The following is a 22,578-nucleotide window of genomic DNA, read 5'->3' on the forward strand; positions in this document are numbered from 1 at the left end:
CGCACCGAAGACGCTGCTGCCCGTCTTCGGCCTGTATATTTGAAAGCCAGCATTTGGATGGTTACCCCGCCATCGGTCAGCTTTTTAAGTTCCAAGGTAGTAGTGGAACTGTGTTATCCCTTAGTCGCCTCTTACGACACCCACGGGAAGAGAGGGGGTGGCTATATTCTTTAGTACCGTAGCCACACAGTACATAGGCTGTATTGTTTTGTACCAAATTCCATATACTACGATATTTCGTTGAAATATTCTTTCCACAGATTGTGACACTTTCTTTTTATAAGTTGGTAAAAAATCTGAATATTCTGCATTTTATTTGAGTTTACTCCTTAAAAATATATGAAAGTAGAAACCGCAGCTGCTGCAAAACTGCAGCGATGCTGAGCGCCGCTTTACAGCACTTCTAACTAAACCAAGAAATAGGCAAACATTCACTGCACCAATCAAGCAAGCATCCGTTAATGTTTTAATTTTAGAGCTCCATTGTTTTAATTAATTATAATTTGATATATCGAATAGAATATTTTCGTTTTAGTCACGTGTCGGAACTGCCATATGCACATTTTTTTTATCTAATATTTCAATTTTTAGATAAATTATTTATTCAATATTTTATTATGATTTGGCATTGAAAAATACATATAACCTGAAATTTTCACCATTCTTCCACCAACCCCTATTTTTAAATAGCGTTTAGCGGCAAGATAACGTTTGCCGAGTCAGCTAGTTTTTCTATAACAACGATGGAACTATTACGTTTTATTGAGACCATATCCGTCACGGCGGTTTACCCACATTCGGAATATAGTTTAAACAATGTAGTTCGAATCACTGTGGAATTTTATGGAATTGCGTAATACATACACATCGTTATAATTTACTATCGAAACGCAGCGTATTTTTACGACGAAATTTTTTTCCTGCTAAATTGAATGTACGTCATTTAGTCGAAATATTCGTTTTAAATAAAACACTGCAGTGAAATAAGAAGAGCAGAAAATACTGAGGTAAAAAATTGGTAGTTGCACATAAAAAACAATGTAGATAAAAACTTAAAACGTTAGCAGCACGTCGCTGTTTTTTTATAATGAATATTATATATAGATGTTAAATGGTTAATAATGTTAAGTGGTTAATACCTAAAGAGATCTCACACGTCAGATGTTGTTGCGTTTACTTTGCCGTCCTTTGAAGTAAAAAGGTATAAAACTGGTGGTTCCACGTGAGCAAAGCATAAGGTCGTAACTTTTTTTTGCAATTGGATCGGCAAACAAACGTACGGCTCACATGCTGTTTAGCGTAAACCGAAGCCTATAGACGCCTCATCATCGCAAAAGTCGTTCCTCACCAAACCTCCTCAACCCTCCCCTAGAGATTATCACAATATCTTCTGTTAAGGTTAAGGTACTTTCTCAGCCGGGTTGCTCCAGATTTTGAACAGACCTACCTCAATAAAGAAGATTTTTAGAAGGTTGTACAACTCACCGCATTGCCATTTTGATGTGATGAATCTTCGTGAGGGGGAGGCGTGGAGTGGCACCTCGCGCCGGCGACCGCTGCTCCGAGCGTTGGCCAATCGTCGCCAATATCAGTAAAATCGGACGCCTATGGACAAAATTACTTGAATTAGACATTAATTTATGGAAATCCATATAATAGGTTCTTTAAAAAGTGTTCAATTTTAAAGAAAATATCATCATCACCGCCCATACAGTCCACTGCTGGACATAGGCCTCCACAAGTTTACGCCAAAAATAACGTAGACTCGTGTGTTCTGCCCATAGTCGAGGGCAGGCGGGTTGGTGACCGCAGTACTGGCTTTGTCGCACCGACGAAGCTGCTGCCCGTCTTCGGCCTGTGTATTTCAAAGCCAACAGTTGGACGGCCATCCCACCATCGGTCGGCTCTCCAAGTTCCAAGGTGGTAGCAGAACTGTGTTATCCCTTAGTCGCCTCTTACGAAACCCACGGGAAGAGAGGGGGTGACTATATTCTTTAGTACCGTAGCCACAAAGAAAATATGGACCTATATTTCCTTTTAGACAATAATACAGGCTTTAGTGGTAATAGAAAACTAAATAAGTTGAATACATTACTGTGTAACAAACAATCGCACGATCCTTGAATTACATTACAGCCTATACAGTCCACTGCTGGACATAGGCCTCCACAAGTTTACGCCAAAAATAACGTGAACTCATGTGTTTTGCCCATAGTCACCACGCTGAGCAGGCGGGTTGGTGACCGCAGTACTGGCTTTGTCGCACCGAAGACGCTGCTGCCCGTTTTCGGCCTGTGTATTTCAAAGCCAGCAGTTGGATGGTTATCCCGCCACCGGTCGGCTTTTTAAGTTCTGTACTGTGTGGCTACGGTACTAAAGAATTTAGCCACCCCCTCTCTTCCCGTGGGTGTCGTAAGAGGCGACTAAGGGACATCACAGTTTCACTACCACCTTGGATCCTTGAATGTTAATTATTTATTAAAAGCATTTGAAAAAGAAGAAGTAAGTACTGAAAAAGTACTGACGAAATTCAAAAATAGTCTGTGATTCAAAGGGGCTGGCTCTGGGTGGATCAGAGCTTCGTTTAATCGCATCGGATAAGGGACGCCCTGAGATCTGTGCATTAAGTTATTAAGAATCGATTATAAATAGGCCATGTTGATTTATTTATAAAGGGCCTTAGGATCAATGGCTACAAGTTTAAAATCATATTTTTTAGCAACAACCCCGTGTATTCTATCACTTTTCCAAAATTGCCGTACGATTTAGCAACCTACGGTAAAATTCTTATGACACTTTACATTATTTCGTTAAGTTCAAAGTTATTTACGACATGTAAGGTGTACATGAAAGGGTAACTTTAAATCATTTTAAAATTAAAATCTTACAATTGCAAATAAAGTAATGAAAAAAAAAAAATTAAAGTTGACTTGCATTATCGATGGCGCGAGTTTATAAAATAAAAATAACTAAGTTGCTATAATAATATCAAATTGATAAAAATAAATGTAAACATTAAATTGAACTGATGAAATACAAACGATAGGTACCTATCACATTCGGTTTAAAGAAAAATCATTATTTATTTTTTATTCATTTTTTCGGTCCTCAAGTGTTATTTTCTTAAGAATAATAAGCTTTGAAAGAAAAGATATGAAAACGGATTTATTTTTCTTTTAACTCAATCATCATCATCATCATCATCATCTTTTTTTTTTATGTAACTAGGTCGGCAAACAAGCGTACGGCTCACCTGATGGTAAGCGATTACCGTAGCCTATAGACACCCGCAACACCAGAAGCATCTCGCAAGCGCGTTGCCAAGCCAATCCCCAATCGCTTCAATCCCCCAGGAGCTCTGGTCACCTTACTCACCAACAGGAACACAATACTGCTTGAAAACAGTATTACTTTGCTGTGATCTTCTGTAAGGTCGAGGTACTACCCCAGTCGAGCTGCTCCATATTTTGAGCAGGAAACTCCTGCTGTGCCCTACCTCAGTTGTATCATCATCATCATTTCAGCATATTGCAGTCCACTGCTGGATATAGGCCTCCACAAGTTCGCGTCAAAAATAACGTGAACTCATGTGTTTTGCCCATAGTCACCACGCTGGGCAGGCGGGTTGGTGACCGCAGGGCTGACTTTGTCGCACCGAAGACGCTGCTGCCCGTCTTCGGTCTGTGTATGTATCCCGCCATCGGTCGGCTTTATAAGTTCCGAGGTGGTAGTGGAACTGTGCTATCCCTTAGTCGCTTCTTACGACACCCACGAGAAGAGGGGGGTGGCTATATTCATTAATGCCGCAGCCACACAGTTCACCTTTTACTTATACCAAAATTTAGTAGAAAGCAGTTGAGTCTTTCGAGACAAAAAATGTCCACCTTAAATAAAACATATAACTATAGAAATAGATACATATTATATTATCGCCACCCAGATTTGGAGCAGGTATCGAGCCTACAATCCCCGAAGCAAAAAACACCATCAATGCAGATTGAACCAAAGGGCTATAGAAGAATGATGATGAAGAATGAAGATAGAAGGCATTTTATGTACTATAAATGTGGCAAAACGAGCGTACGCCTGATAACTTTAGTGCAAGCGCGTGCCGACCTTAGCCACCTCTTAGCGACGCTACCCAGGAACTCCGGCTACCTTATTAACAGGAACAGGAGACTGGGTGAGATCAGCATTATTTAGCTGTGATCGTTAAGGATATTTACCTGTCCATCATGGCCAACCCTCGCCCAACTTTTCCTCGAGCGCCCCTTCCTCCTCGTCGCGACTCCGGCCGTCATTGTACACACACACACACTTGTACACTTATAAAAATCACTTATAGCAATATTCCTCACACTGGACTTTTTTAATCACACGTCATTTCCTTATTTTCACTGTTTTTTTAATACTAAAATATATATGTAAATTTGCTCTGTTGACAGTAGACGAAGAAAATTTCGCTTTAGTTAGTATGTTGTAGGTTGGTATTATAAATGCAAAAGTTTGTATATGTTTTCAACTCTCTCAAATAGCAACTACTAAACGGATTTTAACAAAATTTGGTATGTGGATAGCTTGAGATACACAGTTAAACATAAGCTACCTAAGCTTGTATGTGGCATACTACTATAAGCTTACTAAACCTGTAATTTTCGCTAAAATCCCTTTAGTAATGTAGCAACCATAGACATGTTTCTTTATAAGCGTTTTGTTATGACAAATCGATCTGACGTATTCCTTGTTGGCGATAACGTATGCCACATTACCTCAATTATTTCTGTACAGTCGGTTAAAAACGACGCATAGCAACACAACGATAATTAATTGAAGTAAAATTATAACTGAAAAGTGCACTCGCCTGTCGTTAAGTTGAGACAGAATGAGAAAAAGCAATATAGCTCTCACTCGCACAGTTGTTGAATTACTTTCAATATTGTTTGAACTATTTTATATGCGAAATGAATATTTATTTAAGGAAAAATTAATAATGAGTTGATAAAAGATTACGTAAGAGTAATATTGAACGCGTTGCAGACGGATGACTAACTGAATTTTTTTGTATAACAATACGTATAATTAAATAATGGACTAATATAGATAAAACTAGTTATTTAGAACGTAACATTAGTTAATTGCATATAAATTACGATTATTATAATTTTATTTTAAATAAATAATAAAATAATAAAGATAATTTTTTAAAATCTACGGTGTAATAGCTAAACTATATATTATGACTATTCGACTAGCACGTTTGCGCAGTTTGTGGTGCTTTCTGTGGCGCGGGTTGCGGGTACGATTCCCGCCTGAGTCTGGGTGTAATATTTGTATTCATATATTTATATATGTATTATTTCTATGTATGTTTATATATATATATATATAGTTAAAACAGTCGGCTGTTACCTGTAACACAAGCATTAAGTTGCTTACCATAGGAACAGACGACCTTGTGTGTATGTTATAAGATATTTATTTAATAATATGTGCATACGTATATGTGAATTGTATTTTGACGTAGAGCGAACGATCCCGCGATAGCTACGCGATTATCGCAAACTGTTTAATTTCAATCGAGAACTATTAATTACTGAAATTTATACTTAATAAAATATAAAATTTGATTCCCTAATAATTACGGGTTTAATAGGTTCCTTCCAAATCTAACTTACCCTTTAGTTTCACATAGGCACCAGCCTTTAGAAAATAAATAAATAGATGTTCCTAAAGCTATATATATATATTTTTTTTTTTTTTTTTTCGATAAACATACATATAAATAATACATATATAAATAAATATACATAATACATCCAGACTCGGGATGGGAATCGAACCCACAACCCCTGGAGTAGAAAGCAGGGTCACTAAAAGCTGCGTCAACGGGCTAGTAAAATTTTAGCACTACTATATCATATTTATAGACCACGAATAAAGACATCGATCGATATTTAAGTTAAACCAAAAGTCGCAGACATTTAATACTAATTAAATATACAAGAATGTACGTGACATATAAAAAATTAAATGCATTATGATGCAAATGAGTGACATTTCGCTCGAGTAGGAAGTCGTTTTATTTACCGGTTTTACGGTTTTTGTATAAGCTCTCGGTATATTATATCGATAACATTCTATATGTCCAAATGTACTGTTAATTTATGAATAATAAATGAAATATAAATAATATAAAAATCAATCAAGCCTTGGGACTGGAATTTAACCTACAGCCTTGCAACTGACAACTGCATGGACACGTCACACAAATATTAAAAGATTTAAATAGTTTTTCGTAAGCGATAAATTCTGACCAGACGAACGAGAAAGCTTGAGAAAGACAGTTACGCTATAAAATATCACGCTATATGAATTACTAGCATCCCGTCCCGGCTTCGTAAGGGTATTTAACAAAAAATTCGAAATATTTCAGTCAGCCGCGGATAGTGTAGAACCGTGAATTTTTCAAATCGCTTCAGTACTTTCGGAGCCTATTCGATGCAAACAAACAAACAATCAAATCTTTCCTCTTTATAATAGTATAGATTACGATTAAACTTCAGACAACAGCGGGAGGTAGAATAGACCGTTAGGCCCTGTTTCACCACGACTAATAATCTAAAAGTTTAAGGTTCATATTTGCGAATAAAATTATCTCATAAATACAGTGAAATTCGATGGCGATTGTGAAAATTAATAAAACATCTGTTGGATATCGTCATCCGTCAAATAGCGTTATCCACAATTGGTTAAACAGACTCTAAAGACTGCATCCGATTGTAAAAAGTATTCGATTTATTGTAAGACTGATAGTAGCGGAACAGTACATGTATGGAACAACACACACAACGCCAATGTAACTGCGTGTAAAACCTGTTTACATTATAACACCTTTTTAATAATAATATTGTAGCCAGTGAAATAAAATTTTTCGCTCTTATTCTGTCCTTATCAGCTACCGATAATTTTTGTATACGTCTACACAATTTCCAGCCTGATTAACACTTTCATAAGTAAATAATAGATGGCGTTGTAATCGACTACTTAGTAATTTTGAACTAGACTACATCAAATTATACATCTACAATTAAATAAAATGCACAAATGATAATTTATATATTACGAGTATTATACGAACTAATATTTTTTCATCGCATACACGTCTGTAGTTAAAACATCAAAATCTTTACACGAATTTACACCTTTACACATAACCAATAACAAGCGATATACCGCTTTATCTTTGATTATTTACGATAAAAACGTTCAAATAAAAAAAATAGCCTGTTACCATGCAAACTGTACTTAAATATTACACTTTTAGAACACAGGGTTAATTCTATTATTTGGTTATTTACTTATATATTATGTAATAACACAAAATTACAACACTGCGATATCGGTACTATTATGTTCCGATTATAACCTAAAAGTGTGGCGTGGCTACCACGTTGGTAGTCTGTCTTGTTCGCTCGGGCGCTATCTCGTTCTGGCGATTGTCAAGGTTAGGAAATAAATTGAAACGTATGGATGAGGCAGTTTGCATTAAAAATTTAAAATTAATAAATACTTATGTTTTAATTTTTGTATGTATTGTTTCAATATTTATTAAACTTTAATACTGGTTTTTATTCCCTTGATTATGATATAACTTTAGAACGCTTTTACCGTGAATATAATATTTACTATTGTTTTAGTTTTTTTTTTTTTTTTACAATTATTAAGTTCTTTAGAGTCCAAAAAACTTTTACCGTTGTACGTCAGCGTACGTTCAGCCTATCAATACAATATAACATCTTTTAAAAATTGCGATAATTATTATAGTTCTTTATGTTCCATTAAAAAATTTTTGTACGTTTATTTGTTCAAGTGCTTATACCTCCTTCAAAAATCAACTTCATCTTTTATCTTGTGTATCTTTAAAAATATTTACAGGATGAATCGATTATGACGATTCTTATCTTTTATTTAAAAGCTGGTGCTTATCAAGTGGTGCCATTTTAATGTGAGCGAGATTTTACGAATACTTATAATAAGGATTGAGGATATTAAGGAACGTATTTACATTCTCATTTTATTATTTGACGACGGGTTAGCGCAGCGGTCACAGCACTAGCTGTTGCGCTGACGGTCGCGGGTTCGATCCCACTCACGACAGACATGTATTGTTTATTTATTTATTTATTTATTATTTGTTGATGTAAATAAATCGTTTTTTTTTTTGTTTTGTTTCAGAAGAAACACTTTTACTAAATGTATTACTGATCCCGCGCGTATTTATCTGCACTTCGATACATTTGTTATATTTTATTCTTAGTTACATTTCCCTTATGATGCCTGTTACAAAATTCTTAGTGATTTTAGGGTTACAATTAAGTTTTCTTTTTTAAGTAAAACTTCTTTACGAACACTTAACTGGGGAGTAAGCTGGTGAATGCGTGACGAGAGCGTTACGAAAAGTGTGATCGGACTAGGCGAACGGAATTTGAGAGGGTTATAAGTTATTGAAGATAGAAAGAGAGAGTTTACGTTTCATAAGTTTTACTTCAGTCGTGTGATCTAAAGCACACTCGTTTTTTCAACTGTTATAACGAATTGATGGATTTTAGTATAGCCTCATTATTTAAATATACTCGTTTTCAGGTCAGTCTTAATAAGTTATTTATTTTTGTTTTAGACTTTTGACACGATTTGTGTAGCTTATAAGCCTGTTTCGTTTAAAAAGGAATTGCATATTCAACGTGTTCGTTTTGTGTTACCTGATTTTCAATATCGGATTCTCAGGGCAGTAGAGAGGTGCTTATAACTTATGATTTTGCTTACTAAAGAAAATAATCATGTCAAATGTCTATTTCTAGTAACCTAAATCAAAAGATAAATTATAAAAACCGGTTAATTGGTATGTGACAGGCATGGCGACCTTCATATTATCACTGTATTTTTTAAGCTAGTCTAATAGACTAAACTATCTGCCCCATTTCTGTTTGAAGACTAAAATGTCGCGTGTTAGCGCAGCGGTTACACACTACCTAGCTGTTGAGATGACGGTTGCGGGTTCGATCGAAGCTCATGGCAAACATTCGTATAGTTCATACAGGTGTTTGCCGTGATTTGATGGGTGTGTCCTTGATTATTGCGTGTGCGCCCGCACCCCAGACGCAGAAGTAAATAATATAGGGGGCCGTTGAATGAGTTGTATAAAAATACTACGAGACTACATAGGCTAGAGTGACGAAAAACTAAATGAATTTATAAGGACTGTTTCAAACATAGTCCGCCACATTATATGTATTTGCTTATATTAATCAATAAAATACATATAAAATATTACTTATAACTGTTATTCCGTGACGTAATAAATTTGTAATGTATATTTTATATGGCATTATATTTAATATATTAACTTTTATTACACTGAGAAAGAATATACAGAAAATTACATGTACAATGATTGATGATATAACAAAGGTGGATATATCCTTCAGAAGATATCTGTTTCAGTACATATAAATAATTATTATATATTACATACGTACATATATGAATAATTGATTGATTGGTTTTGAGTTAGTGTTATAAACATTTTATGCTTAATATATTAAATACTATTAAATACTGTTCAAAAAAGGAGGAGGTTACTTAATTCGACCGAATATTGTTTTTTTTTTTAAATGTATGTTCGGGGATAACTTCGTCGTTTATGAACCAATTTTGATAATTCTTTATTTGTTGGAAAGGAGATCTCCTAAGTGTGGTACCGTGATAAGGAAACCAGGATCTGATGATGGGATCCCAGAGAAATCAAGGGAAACCCTCCGCATAACTTTTTACTGGATTGATGGATTGATTTGATGATTTTTAATTTAATCGAAAGCCGATGTTTATCATGTGGTCACATTTAAATTTCATCGAGATCTAATTACAACTTTTGGAGTAATCTTTGATAATGCGTATTTACATTACTATTTTTTCGTCTACCTACGTTGTATTACTTGTCGATATTATTGAAGTCGGTTCTTCTTCGCTTGCCAGCAAACGCAATTATTATTTATATTGATAGATTATTTTGTAAAATAAATACATACATTAAATGATATTAAAATTAACTATTATTACTAAGGTTCTAAAACTTTTAAAATCATATCACTTCCTTGTAAAAACACAAAATTTATTATATCAATTAAGATATCCCACACGGCGTTTTGAATATTAATTACTAATTCATTACTAAAAATCTTATCAAAACCTACCAAGCTAATTTAATTTATATAAATATATATATATATATATATATATATATATATATATATATATACATATACATACAAGAATCTTAATCTCTTCTTTTTTTTACACTGAATAATTTTAATACTAACAGTCGGCCTTACATCGCACGTGTGTTTGTAAATTGATGACGAAAATGGTTATCTATACTAATATTATAAAGAGGCACAGTTTATAATTTTGTTTGTGTGTAGGATCTTCGTAAATACTGATCCGATCGAGAATTTTTTTTCACTAACAGAAAGCTACAACTATCCAGGAGTGCTATAGGCTACATTTTATTTGTTATTGAACAAAAAATTCATTGAAAAATAATAGTATATGTAAATTTACTATATATATTTGCATCACCAAAATAATTAACGCCCAAAGAATCGGGCGCGGGTCGGCTAGTGTTTTATTTCTTTTTACATATCAGATACTAGCTGTGGCCGGCAGTTTCACCTGCGTTAATTTCATGGACAAACTTACTAAAAATATTATATAGCCTTCCTCTACAGATGAATTATCCAAAAAAAAAATCGAATTCAGAACCCATTAAAAACTAAACGTCCCACGCGATTCTACTTACATATAAAATTTTAGTTACAATATGTCTTAAACATTTTATGTCCTTGAATACTTAATAAGCTTTTTCGGTCAGTGGGATAATATGATAATGTTATTTTATAATCAACGTGACGTTAGCTCTTATCAAACGACTTTTTGTCTAAACAGCGTAAATATAAAGATAATATTAAGTTTCAATGTCATATGCTCCGGCGATACTAAGAAACGGCAGGTAATTAAGTGGATTTTTAAATATTCAATAAGATAAGCCAGTTAAGATTTGAGAATATAGCCAGCTCATGCTTGACATAAACGAAAAAAAAAAAAAAAACAATAGCAACTGTGGATTTGCAGATAGATAGAAGCGAGTCAAAAGTTAAATAATTTGTGCGATATGGATATGGCGTACCCACACATATATAAACTTTTGTATTAGGATAATAGCAAACCTCATACTGTTGTTTAAATTTTTATAAGAACTAGTGGTCGCCCGGTGGTCAAAATTCGACCATAACTAATTTAAATTATAAGTTTGAACATTATTAAGGTTCTGTTGTCAAAGACTGTACTTTTGTAATAATAAACAAAAGAGTATATATATGCGTGTGTGTGTGAAATACATGTAAATAAGATAATACGTGTGTAAGGTTTTTTTTTTTTTTTTTGTTATTGATTGAATGATTTATGTTATGCATAATTTAAAAATATATTTTAGCATAGTGAACTCCTTCTCTATATAAATTATACGTGTGCGAAATTTCTTACTCCTCCGTCCGCGCAATTTTCGTAAAAATTGATACTTATTACAATATAGATAATTTTAAATAGATGTAAAGAATTTATATTTTAGATTTATTAATTGTAATTTATATTTTGCTATGGTATATGAATTTTAGTTATATTATCCTTTAATATAAAGTCAGAAAATATTTTAAGGATATTTTATAATATTTCCACTAAAGGGGTGTTATAAGTTTGACGCCAATGTATGTCTAGGGCACTGTAGCTCTATGAAGGATAGTCCGATTTTCATGTGATTTTTTTCACGTAAAACCGAGTTGAATTGCGGTGGAAAAAAATGGAAATATTGAGTCAGTTTTTTTGACCGACTTGATTATTGTATTATTAACCCAGATCAAGACTTACACGTAACACGTGGTTATAGATGATAGATGACGATGGTGATAGATAACGTATAAGCACGTCCTGTCACGTGCCAGATTCACACTTCATTGGTACGGGCCGAGTTTTATTAACCGACTTCCAAAAAAGAAGTTCTTAATTCGATTGTATTTTTTATGCATGTTTAGAACTTTTGACTGAGTTGACCGACTTTCATCGAGATCTGATGACTGCTTTTTGGGTATTCTTTGATAATGCGTATTTATTTGACTATTTTTCGTCTACTTACGTTGTATTTATTACTTGTCGATGATTATAGAAATTTAACAGTTATAGATATTTATTAGGTGTTCACGCATTCTGTATTTGCTATAGAACTCAAGTTGTTTTGTATTTACGTCTATCTTTAGAAGAATGCTACAAGCAGGTTTTTGAAATACAACAAACACGTTGACTATAGTGAGATAACTCAAAACATTTTTTTTTACCTTCGAAATTATGTTTTTTTCTTTATTATAGATTTCATTCTACCTACATTTAGGTAGGTTTTTTTCGCAAATTCTTGCTTTGAATCTTTGTTTTTTTGTCTTTAAATATAATTCTACCCACACCTAGTTTTATCAATTTTATATGGGCGAGATATAGTCTCTTTAGACGAGAATGTTTACATTACTTTAGCTTTCATACTTTGCCTCCTGTACCAATCACATTTGTCTAGGCACAAAAACTATCGTGTCTTTTGTATTGTATCATGTTTTACGTAACAAAAATATGGTCAATTTTACTTCATTTTAAGTCTTCATAAACAAATTTAACTACTACGAAGTCAAAATTTTGGGTCACACTTTTGCTATAACCGTATATAAATACTACACGTATCTAATTCCTTCTATCACCTCGTCTGTGTGAATCGACCTACACATGACAATACTTCGCATACTTCTCGACGGACAATAACAAACGTGTGAAGTGCAGTTATAAACCGTGCCTGTACGTATTTCTGACGCATCGCTCGTAAATTGTTGCATCAATTTTGGGTAGTGCTACCACGTTTGCTAGTTGCTGTGTCGTAAAGTGATTCCATACTCATCGTAGGGGATCGAGAATTTGATTCAGATTCTCAGATTGCTGATACATTTTATTCCGTACATAAGTTACAGATAGGCTTTGTTGGTAGTTTTGTTCGACCTCAACTAAGCAAGCGCTGCATCGTTAATGGATGACATACATGAGTTTATAATGTTTTAGAAATAGGCTGTTGTAAGAGTATTAGGTCTGTATCATCGGTTGGTGATGAGTTTCTCTTGCACATGTATGTTGTTAGGACCTATTTACCTCAATTAATAAATTACAATTTTATTCATCATTACAGCCTATACAGTCCACTGCTGGACATAGGCCTCCACAAGTTTACGCCAAAAATAACGTGAACTCATGTGTTTTGCCCTTAGTCACCACGCTGGGCAGGCGGGTTGATGACCGCAGTACTGACTTTGTCGCACCGAAGACGCTGCTGCCCGTCTTCGGCCTGTGTATTTCAAAGCCAGCAGTTGGATGGTTATCCCGCCATCGGTCGGCTTCTTAAGTTCCAAGGTGGTCGTGGAACCTTGTTATCCCTTAGTCGCCTCTTACGACACCCACGGGAAGAGAGGGGGTGGCTAAATTCTTTAGTGACGTAGCCACACAGCATCCGTAGCCACACATTTTAAAATTGTAAAATTACAATTTTATTGATTAACAAAAATATCTGACAGTAGAAATGATGGCAAAAAATATGTACTATAAAAATGGTCCACCCGTGACAATAGTTGTTGTAAAGTATCCGAAACGTCGGGCATTTAAAAAACTTTATAAACCGCGACAAAATCCCAAAAAGTTGTTTCATTATAATGACTGAAATTCGCGTAAATATAAGAAAACAATAAATGCACTATAAAACATTGATCTATTGATACCATTGTACATCAGACAGCTTTAATAACCGGTAAAAAAGGCCGTGATACTTCACGAAAGTCTAGAACAAAACACACTATATTACAGGGTGCAGTCCGGACACAACAGACGTCAGATGCAATGTCTGTCGTACGCAAAACTCGATCCGTAATCTGGCACGTGACTTACACGTCATTTATCGCAACGTGGAACCACGTGTAAAGTGTAAGCCTTAATCTGGGTTAATAATACAATTTATCAAATGATTATTGCATATTTACGATAAATTTTCTTATACGTGATATACGTGATAATCTACTAAGATAAACATTTGATAAAGTTGGTTAATTGAAGAAAAAAAAAACTTAATGAAATTATATTAACCCTAGAAAGATACCGTGCGGGAAAAAGAAACTATATAGGTTTGAAGTTCGCCTGATCATATGATTTACAACAAAACAAAGTATAGATACGATATCCACGTTGCACGGTCAGAGTTCCTCAAGGCCCCAATTTGGGTCCACCACTTTTTAATTGAGTCATCGATGACAATTTTAATGACAAAAAATTAAAATGACCGTAAAAATTAAATATTTTATTGGCTTGACATGCAGATAGATTTTTTTTATGACATGGACACGAGTATATTAGTAATATCGCGTGTAATAATTTTTAAAAGCAACAAATATTTAAAGAATTATTATAGTGAGCCAAACTGCACTACGGTTAACAACTTTTGAGTTCTATTACTTGTCAGTGTTCTTTTGTTTTAATTTTATAGGATAAACCAACTTTATAATATTAATATGCTAAGGGATTTCTGTTATCTAATATCATGCTTTTTGACTGTCTCTAGATTGGATCATACTTTTCAAGTGTTAGAATTCAACAAATTACAATTGACCGATTAAAATATCTAATCTATACAATTAAATGAAATCGGAGTGTATGTTTGTATTATATTTGTATATTATTAAAATAACTGCTTTTTACTAAATGCATATGGATTCCAAAACCAAAAACCTCAACTACCAAAATATTTTTTTTTACAATTTTTGTCTGTCTGTCTGTGTTTGTTCGGGCTAATTTCTGAAACGGCTAAACCGATTTTGACGAGACTTTCACTGGCAGGTAGCTGATGTAGTGAGAAGTAGTTAAGGCTACTTTTATTTTAGAAATGTATTTATTTTATAGCTCTGTGAGCTGAACAATAACTTTGTTGTTAAAATCCACGCGGACAAAGTCGCGGGCACAGCTAGTAGTTTATATATGTATTTGAGACCTATCTCAGCCTTTCACAGTCCCTTTTAGTAAGCAATTAATAAAGAAAATGGTAAGAGAATCTCGAGCATTTTTTGCTTTCTGTCTTTATGTCATACTGATTTTTTTATCTATTAAATTACTGTTTAATTTGTTTGTTAAACTAATTAAGATTTGGGATAATTGCATATCAACATCGTCTCGGCCATTAAGAACATAAAAACAACCAGTCATACCGAACTATTTCATATTTGAGGCAAGTCAAATAAATAAATAAATAAAGTCATTTTACTTATATAGAAATAGGATCAATTAGTGACCTTGTATTACATATAAGTTTATTGTTAAATAACGGACTATTATGTATTATTACGGACCGATGCTGATCATTATATGATCATTTACATACTATTTTAATGTAAAATACAGTATGTATGTAGTGAGTTGAATAATTCTTGGATATTTAATGTTTTCATAGTCGTGTTATGAATATATTGACACGTTACAGGATTTATTGTTTTATTTATTACTACACGATAATAGTGTAACCCATTTATCTATAATTTTCTCTAGTTTGCATACTCGAATGTTAGTTGAACCTGATAACAGGACATAAGTACTGCCCATTTTTATCTACTTCAAGTAGAAACAGTTTTTTTTTTTGTTTTTTTTTTTTTTAATTAAACAGTCAACTTATGTTTAAATTTAAGCCCTTCGTATGCATTTATAGCTAGAATTTCGCATGAGATTTTTTTATGCTGACCGCAAAAAAACTTTTATATTGACTAGAAACTTTTCGTCAAAATAATTTTAGTTTAAACTGGTACTAATATTATTGTTTTAAAATTCCTGTTTATTCGCAACCCCTTTACTGTCGCTTGGATAGTTTCTGAATCAAAATTTTACATTTGAACATACAATCGAATCTCGCAAGGTATTCAAAGCCCAGCCTCTAGGCTCAATCGCTCTTATATTCATAGATCATGGGGGTGGCTAAATTTTTTAGTGCCGTAGCCACACAGCACAAATTCATAGATAGTCATGTTTTTTTTTTTTGCATATTTGCTATTCTTATTACAAAACGGAATAGACAAGCATAGGTCAAATTTTACACATAATTTAAAATTGGAATTAGGTGAAAATGTCAAACACGAGTCTTTCGAGACAAAATTATGACATACAATTTTAAAATCGTGTCAATTTATATTGGTTTGTGTGCCGTTTTGGTTACAATCGCGTTTGAACGTGACCTTCTTTTTATGAATATTACGGAAAATCCGAATAATAACTCGTTATGATGAGCCGATTGTGTGATTCTAAGGTGTCAGGTACAATCGGCAAAAATTACATTTAAAAATTTATCATATTTCTGATACTTTTATTTACGTTACAAAAATCTAATATACGTTACTAAACAGACTTTCTAGCAGAAGAATATTTATACCAAAAACTATTGTTGTTGAATCTTCTTGATATTTTTCAGAAAAATACAATAAATTTTTGAATTATAGATGATAAAATAAGTATGATAAGAGTTTATATTTATCAACCATTTTGATATGACGATATACGAGTAAAAATAACTATGAATTATGAAATAACCTTCTCATAGTTCGAGAGCTAAAGTTCACCTTGATACGATCTGTATCTTTTCGATTGCATTAAGATAATAATCTCTTCTTACTTAAAAAAAAATATTACCGACTTCAATTATATGTCTCTGACGAAATTTTTAACTATTCACACACACAAATCAAATTGCAAAGCAGACGTATGATAAAAATATGTAAATGATGCAAGTAAGCTTCTTATCGCTAACTATTATCTGATGCCGGCTTCTAGATATTATAGGTATAAATCCGATGATTTTTTTTTTAATTTCACACTTATTTTTTATTACTATTTGTTTATATAGAGAAGGAATGCAGAATGCTAATATTTTTTTTAACCGACTTCCAAAAAAGGAGGAGGTTCTCAATTCGACTGTATTTTTTTTTAATGTATGTTACATCAGAACTTTTGACCGGGTAGACCGATTTCGACAAATTTTGTTTTAATCGAAAGGTGGTGTGTGCCAATTGGTCCCATTTAAATTTATTTGAGATCTAACAACTACTTTTCGAGTTATATCTAATAATGCGTTTTTACTTGACGCTTTTTTCGTCGACCTACGTTGTATTATACCGCATAACTTTCTACTGGATGCACCGATTTTGATAATTCTTTTTTTGTTGAAAAGGGGATATCCCTAGTTTGGTATAGTGATAAGGAAACCAGGATCTGATGATGGGATGCCAGAGAAATCGAGGGAAACTCTCGAAAATCCGTAATAACTTTTTACTGGGTGTACCGATTTTGATAATTTTTCATTTAATCGAAAGCTGATGTTTATCATGTGGTCACATATAAATTTTATCGAGATCCGATAACTACTTTTTGAGTAATCTTTGATAACGCGTAGTTGCTTGACTATATTTTCGTCAATCTACGTTGTATTACTTGTCGATGTAATTGAAGTCGGTTTTTTTTTTCGTTTGCGAGCAAACACAATTATTTTAATTATGCACAGATACATTATATACGCTTAACGGTATGCTCCTGTGAGTAAGTTTAGTAATTAGCTCATGAGCAATGCGTTTTTTTTTTGCACAAGGCAAAGGAGGCAAACAATCGTACGCCACCTGTTTGTAAGTGATTATCACTGCTTATGAATGCCTGCACTTTGCCGATCCCACCCCTTACGCTTTCTAGGAAGTACCCGAATGCTACTTGATTCATCGTATTTTGCAGGCATCCACAGGCAAATGGCAATCATTATCAATCAATCAATCATTACAGCCTATACAGTCCACTGCTGGACATAGGCCTCCACAAGTTTACGCCAAAAATAACGTGGCGGCAACCGCAAAGAAATATACGAATAAAACTACAAGACTAGTCCTTGATAAATAATATCCAATCAGACATTCTCATGTAGACATATTATACATAAGTATGTATGTCTTTTCGGCTTGACCGGATCCGTCAAACCTGTTCGGTCGACTTATGGCATTTACTCAACTATATTAAGTAATGACATTTATACGATACCTTGTATACGCAAGAACGGAAAGTAAAAATACACAACACTAGTAGTACGCGACGGTTTCGATCGCGTCGATATTTATGTCTGTTTTACTGTTGACGTGATTTTATTAAAAGCTTATATTCTAGTGCGCTTTAGACCGACACGACTGAAGTAAAACTTCTTTAGTTGCCCCTACAGTAATATACGAAACGTAACTCTTTCCGTTTGCCTCACTAACTTTCCTCACCCGATCACACTTTTCGTAACGCTCTCGTCACCCATTTACCAGCTTAGCCATTACTCCCCAAGTCAAACGTGCGTAAAGAAGTTTAACTTCCAAAAGGATATTATAGCATTACATAGCGCTATATACCCAATGAACGAGAAGCTTTAATGAAACTAGACTTCGAAATTAAATATATTAAATAACATATGAAACGAAACTAAAACGAACGTTACGAAATTATCATAAGAGATCGCCTGATGAATATTATAGGTTTAATTTTCGGGTAACGTAGTTGCGTAAAACAAAAAGTGTGTGTGTCAGCTCCGACACAAGACTGGAAATTACTCCTTCAGATATTATGTCTAAATAGGCACAAAAAAGGCTTACTAGTCTAAGAAAAAGATTAATACCATATCAAAAGGTAAATAAATGAATCAAATAACGCCATCTATCGGCTTTATTCGATGGCATTATTAGAAAACGTAATGCAAATCCTATTTGGTTCCGATAGATGGCGTTACGATAAACGTAGCTAGGTCATTCGTTCAGTAGATTTTACTCCTCATATTTTTTTCATACCGGGCGCTTTATATGAAAGTCGATTCTTAAGGAGTACATTCCAAAACTATCATTGATAGATTAAACTAGTGGTAACATTATAAAATATCACAAGATGGCTGTAATGAGATATGATGAATATTTATTTTTCGTCGAACGCGCGATTTCTCAACTAAAATACATTAAACAATTCAAGCTTGACCGTTAGCTGAAACAAGACAAGAGGTCGCAATAGGGTTAGTCACCTTTTGATATATATATAATTATGCTTACGTGTAATTAAATACTAAAGGTTAGTTAGTCTGTCTTCATCGCGATAGTAATAACTAATTAGTTGATTTCAATTACATTTTAAATGTCTTATAAATTACTAGTTGTGCCACGCGGTTTGGTTTATTTTACGCAACAAGGTCGGCAAACAAGCGTACGGCTCAACCGATGGTAAGCCATTACCGTAGCTTATACACGCATGCAAAACCAGAAGCATCGCAAGCGCGTTGCCAACCCTACCCCCAATCCTCTGGAGCTCTGGTCACCTTACTCACCACAGAAACACAACACTGCTGCAGTCTTAGCTGTGATCTCCTGTACGGTCTGGGTACTTCTCCGATCGGGTTACTCTAGATTTGTAGTATATTTCCTGCTGTGCCCTGTGCTCTTTCCCCTGTGCCTGTGTGTACTTCAATTAATTTACAGTGGATGTGTGTACAAAACGATTGCGATACGATTTTAATATAACTATTTACAGAGTAATAATTTTATTTCTAAGGTATTCTATCGTGTTCGACACAAAAAATCGGGACGTTATTTTCGATTAAACTTAATAGCACATGTCCTCATTTTTCTAATTTTTAACCAGAATGAAATAATAAGTAAAATATTATTATTCATTAAAGTTTATAGTATCATATCGCTCTGTTAGCAGTGAACGATAACACTAAAGTGAACCAATATATGCGTCGCCAATTATCATTATAAAAACATAAAAATAATATAAGGAAATTGTTTAAAAAAGGAAAGTATTGCAACTGATAACATATTCGAAAACCGCTAGACCGATACTTTTTTAAATCTATATATTAATACGTGAAGCAGAATCTTTGTAAGCCTTTTTATGAAAATTACGTCGATAGAGGAGTATTAAATTTGTCAATTTCGCACCCTTTTTTTCCTTGAATATAATTGTTATATATATCGAAATAAAATATAGGTCATCTTTCGGATTAAAATCGGTTATGTAGTTAAGTGTGAAGCGTTTATTTACTGCTTTTATATACTTTTTTGAAGAAGGTTAAAAGACTAGCCCAGCAACCTACATACTAACGACCGCATTGAAGAGACTTAATGATTACTTAAAAGATTACCAAGTATAGATTTACTATGGAAAGTAATTATATACTAAATAAGTTATATACTTCCCCAGTCGGGCTGCTCCAGATTTCGAACAGGATATTTCCTGCTGTGTTTTCAATAACAACAGTAAGATAAAATTCGATATACATGTATTTCTGTAGTATTAATTGCGTATTAATTTTACCTTGTGGGGTACATAATCATTATATTTCATAAAATTAATTAAAAAGAAATTAAATTAGCAACGCGTTCCAGCGATAACGACAATTTTCAATAGGTATCGTTCGTTTGGCGTTGTTTCAAATTACATCACTAGAAGGTTTAATGTTATGTTTTATACGGTTTATTTCGCCTTCAGTTATTTTTGTTACATATACATTGTTGACTCCCGTTGGACTGTCGGGATACATGTGTTGTTCTCGATCTTCAGCTATCTACCTAACATTTCGTTACAATCGGTTCAGTCGTTGAAAGAGTAACAAGCACACTACTTAGTGTAGTAGGTTTTTTTTCGTTAACTACCCGCATTTTTGTTATATTTAAGTTATTATTGTTTTCTATAAATATATTTTTTATATTTATGTAGCGGAAATCTCTAACGAGGTGTACTACTATTCAAGAAGAACATTTTTAATCATTTCTTCGCTTTTATGTGCAACAACGCGATGTTTTATAGCCATACGTCGAGCCATCAAGAGTTATCAAGCTGATTTGTAACACACGCTAACGCGTTTACTTTCTGACAAGTTTCTTCTTTTAATACATCATCAGCACGCGTTTGAAGGGAAATCAAAAATTTAATATCAAAAACGCGTCGAATAAAATAAAAAAAAAATAACCTAATATCTACGATTTTATTTTTGTGTTACCCACACATTAGAAATTCTAAACATTTTTGAATATCATATCTAAATGTTTAAAATTAACCTAACCTATCTAAACTCAAAATTTCAACGGTTATCTGTATAATTTCGTTACAAAATTAATTCCACGGGTCTTGATCTAAAGACTAGCTAAATAAATAAATATAATTATTGAAATTAGATGTGAAAAAAAAAACTAGTATTTCTATTGCATTACAATTCATAACGTTATGCAAGCGATAAAATAAAATTCGAACTACATTCGACAGTAGAATGTACGTTCCGACCGACAGACAACATATTTTCTTAAATAAATCTTGTTTACGATTCAATCGTCCTTGAAAGATATTGTTTTAATACTTTCATTTGTTTCGACTGTATAAAGAACATAATTAAAATGATCCATACGAAAATAAGGAATAATGAACATTATTTTTAACTTTCAAAAATTGTTCATATCCAAATTTGAATTTTTCGAACTATTTCGAATGCTGAGAGTATTTTAATCAATTTGATTCAAACTAAGTGTAACACAAATTACTGAAATATAATTGAAAGTTTATCCTTATCTAACATAATAGCCTATTTAATACACATAAAATTTCTTCAAATGTTATTTATCGTAGTTCTAGGATTATTTATAAAAAGTACCTCCTGATATAGTTATCGAACCTCAATAAGAGAATATGGCGTACGTTTTAAAATACACTAAGTAAATATATTTATAAATAATAAAATACCAATATCAAACCATAAAAATGCATTCCAGTACAAAACCGTCAACAGAACGAATTAAAAACAACACTTTTATAAAACAAAATTACACACTTACAGCACAGAAACAATATAAAAATCACTTTCAAACACAAATACGTTAGGAAAAATTGGCAAAGATTTTTCTAGAATTATATTTTTTAATTCCAAAGTCAACTAGATGATAATGCGTAAAAGTATCCTGCCAATAACACGTATTTTAAAATAAAGATGTATTTTAAACCAAATTAGTATAGATAATAAACGCGTTCTATATTCGAAATGCGCGGGAACGACCGTCAACCGCGCCGGCGGGAGTTCGACTGGCCTAGTGTTGTATTGTATTTGTATACCATGTCGTTCTCGTAAGATGAATAATAATAATTTGTCGAACTCTCGCCTTTTTTTCTAATTTTTCGAGCAGCTTTTAATGTTGGAGATACCTGTTTCATTGTTTTATGTTTTTATGAATATTGGCGTCCGATTGGCCTAGTGTTGTATTGTATATACCATGTTATTCAAGTAAGATGAATAAAAATAATTTGTCAATCTTTCGCCTTATTTCTAATTTTTCGAGCAGTTTTTAATGTTGGAGATACCTGTTTCATTGT

At 33.3% G+C, this 22,578-nt stretch overlaps 1 protein-coding gene across 1 annotated transcript in view; it reads right to left on the reverse strand.

The window, feature by feature from the left end:
• LOC123666060 (la-related protein 1B-like) overlaps window positions 1-22,578 on the reverse strand; it is a 112,788-nt gene that overhangs the window by 53,770 nt on the left and 36,440 nt on the right. The window contains exon 5 of the mRNA XM_045600268.1: window positions 1,486-1,605. Within this exon, the coding sequence (XP_045456224.1) occupies window positions 1,486-1,605 (120 nt within the window). The remainder of the gene's footprint in view (window positions 1-1,485; window positions 1,606-22,578) is intronic.

This window comes from Melitaea cinxia, chromosome 25 (assembly GCF_905220565.1).
Source record: "Melitaea cinxia chromosome 25, ilMelCinx1.1, whole genome shotgun sequence".
Classification (NCBI taxonomy): Eukaryota; Metazoa; Arthropoda; class Insecta; order Lepidoptera; family Nymphalidae; genus Melitaea; species Melitaea cinxia.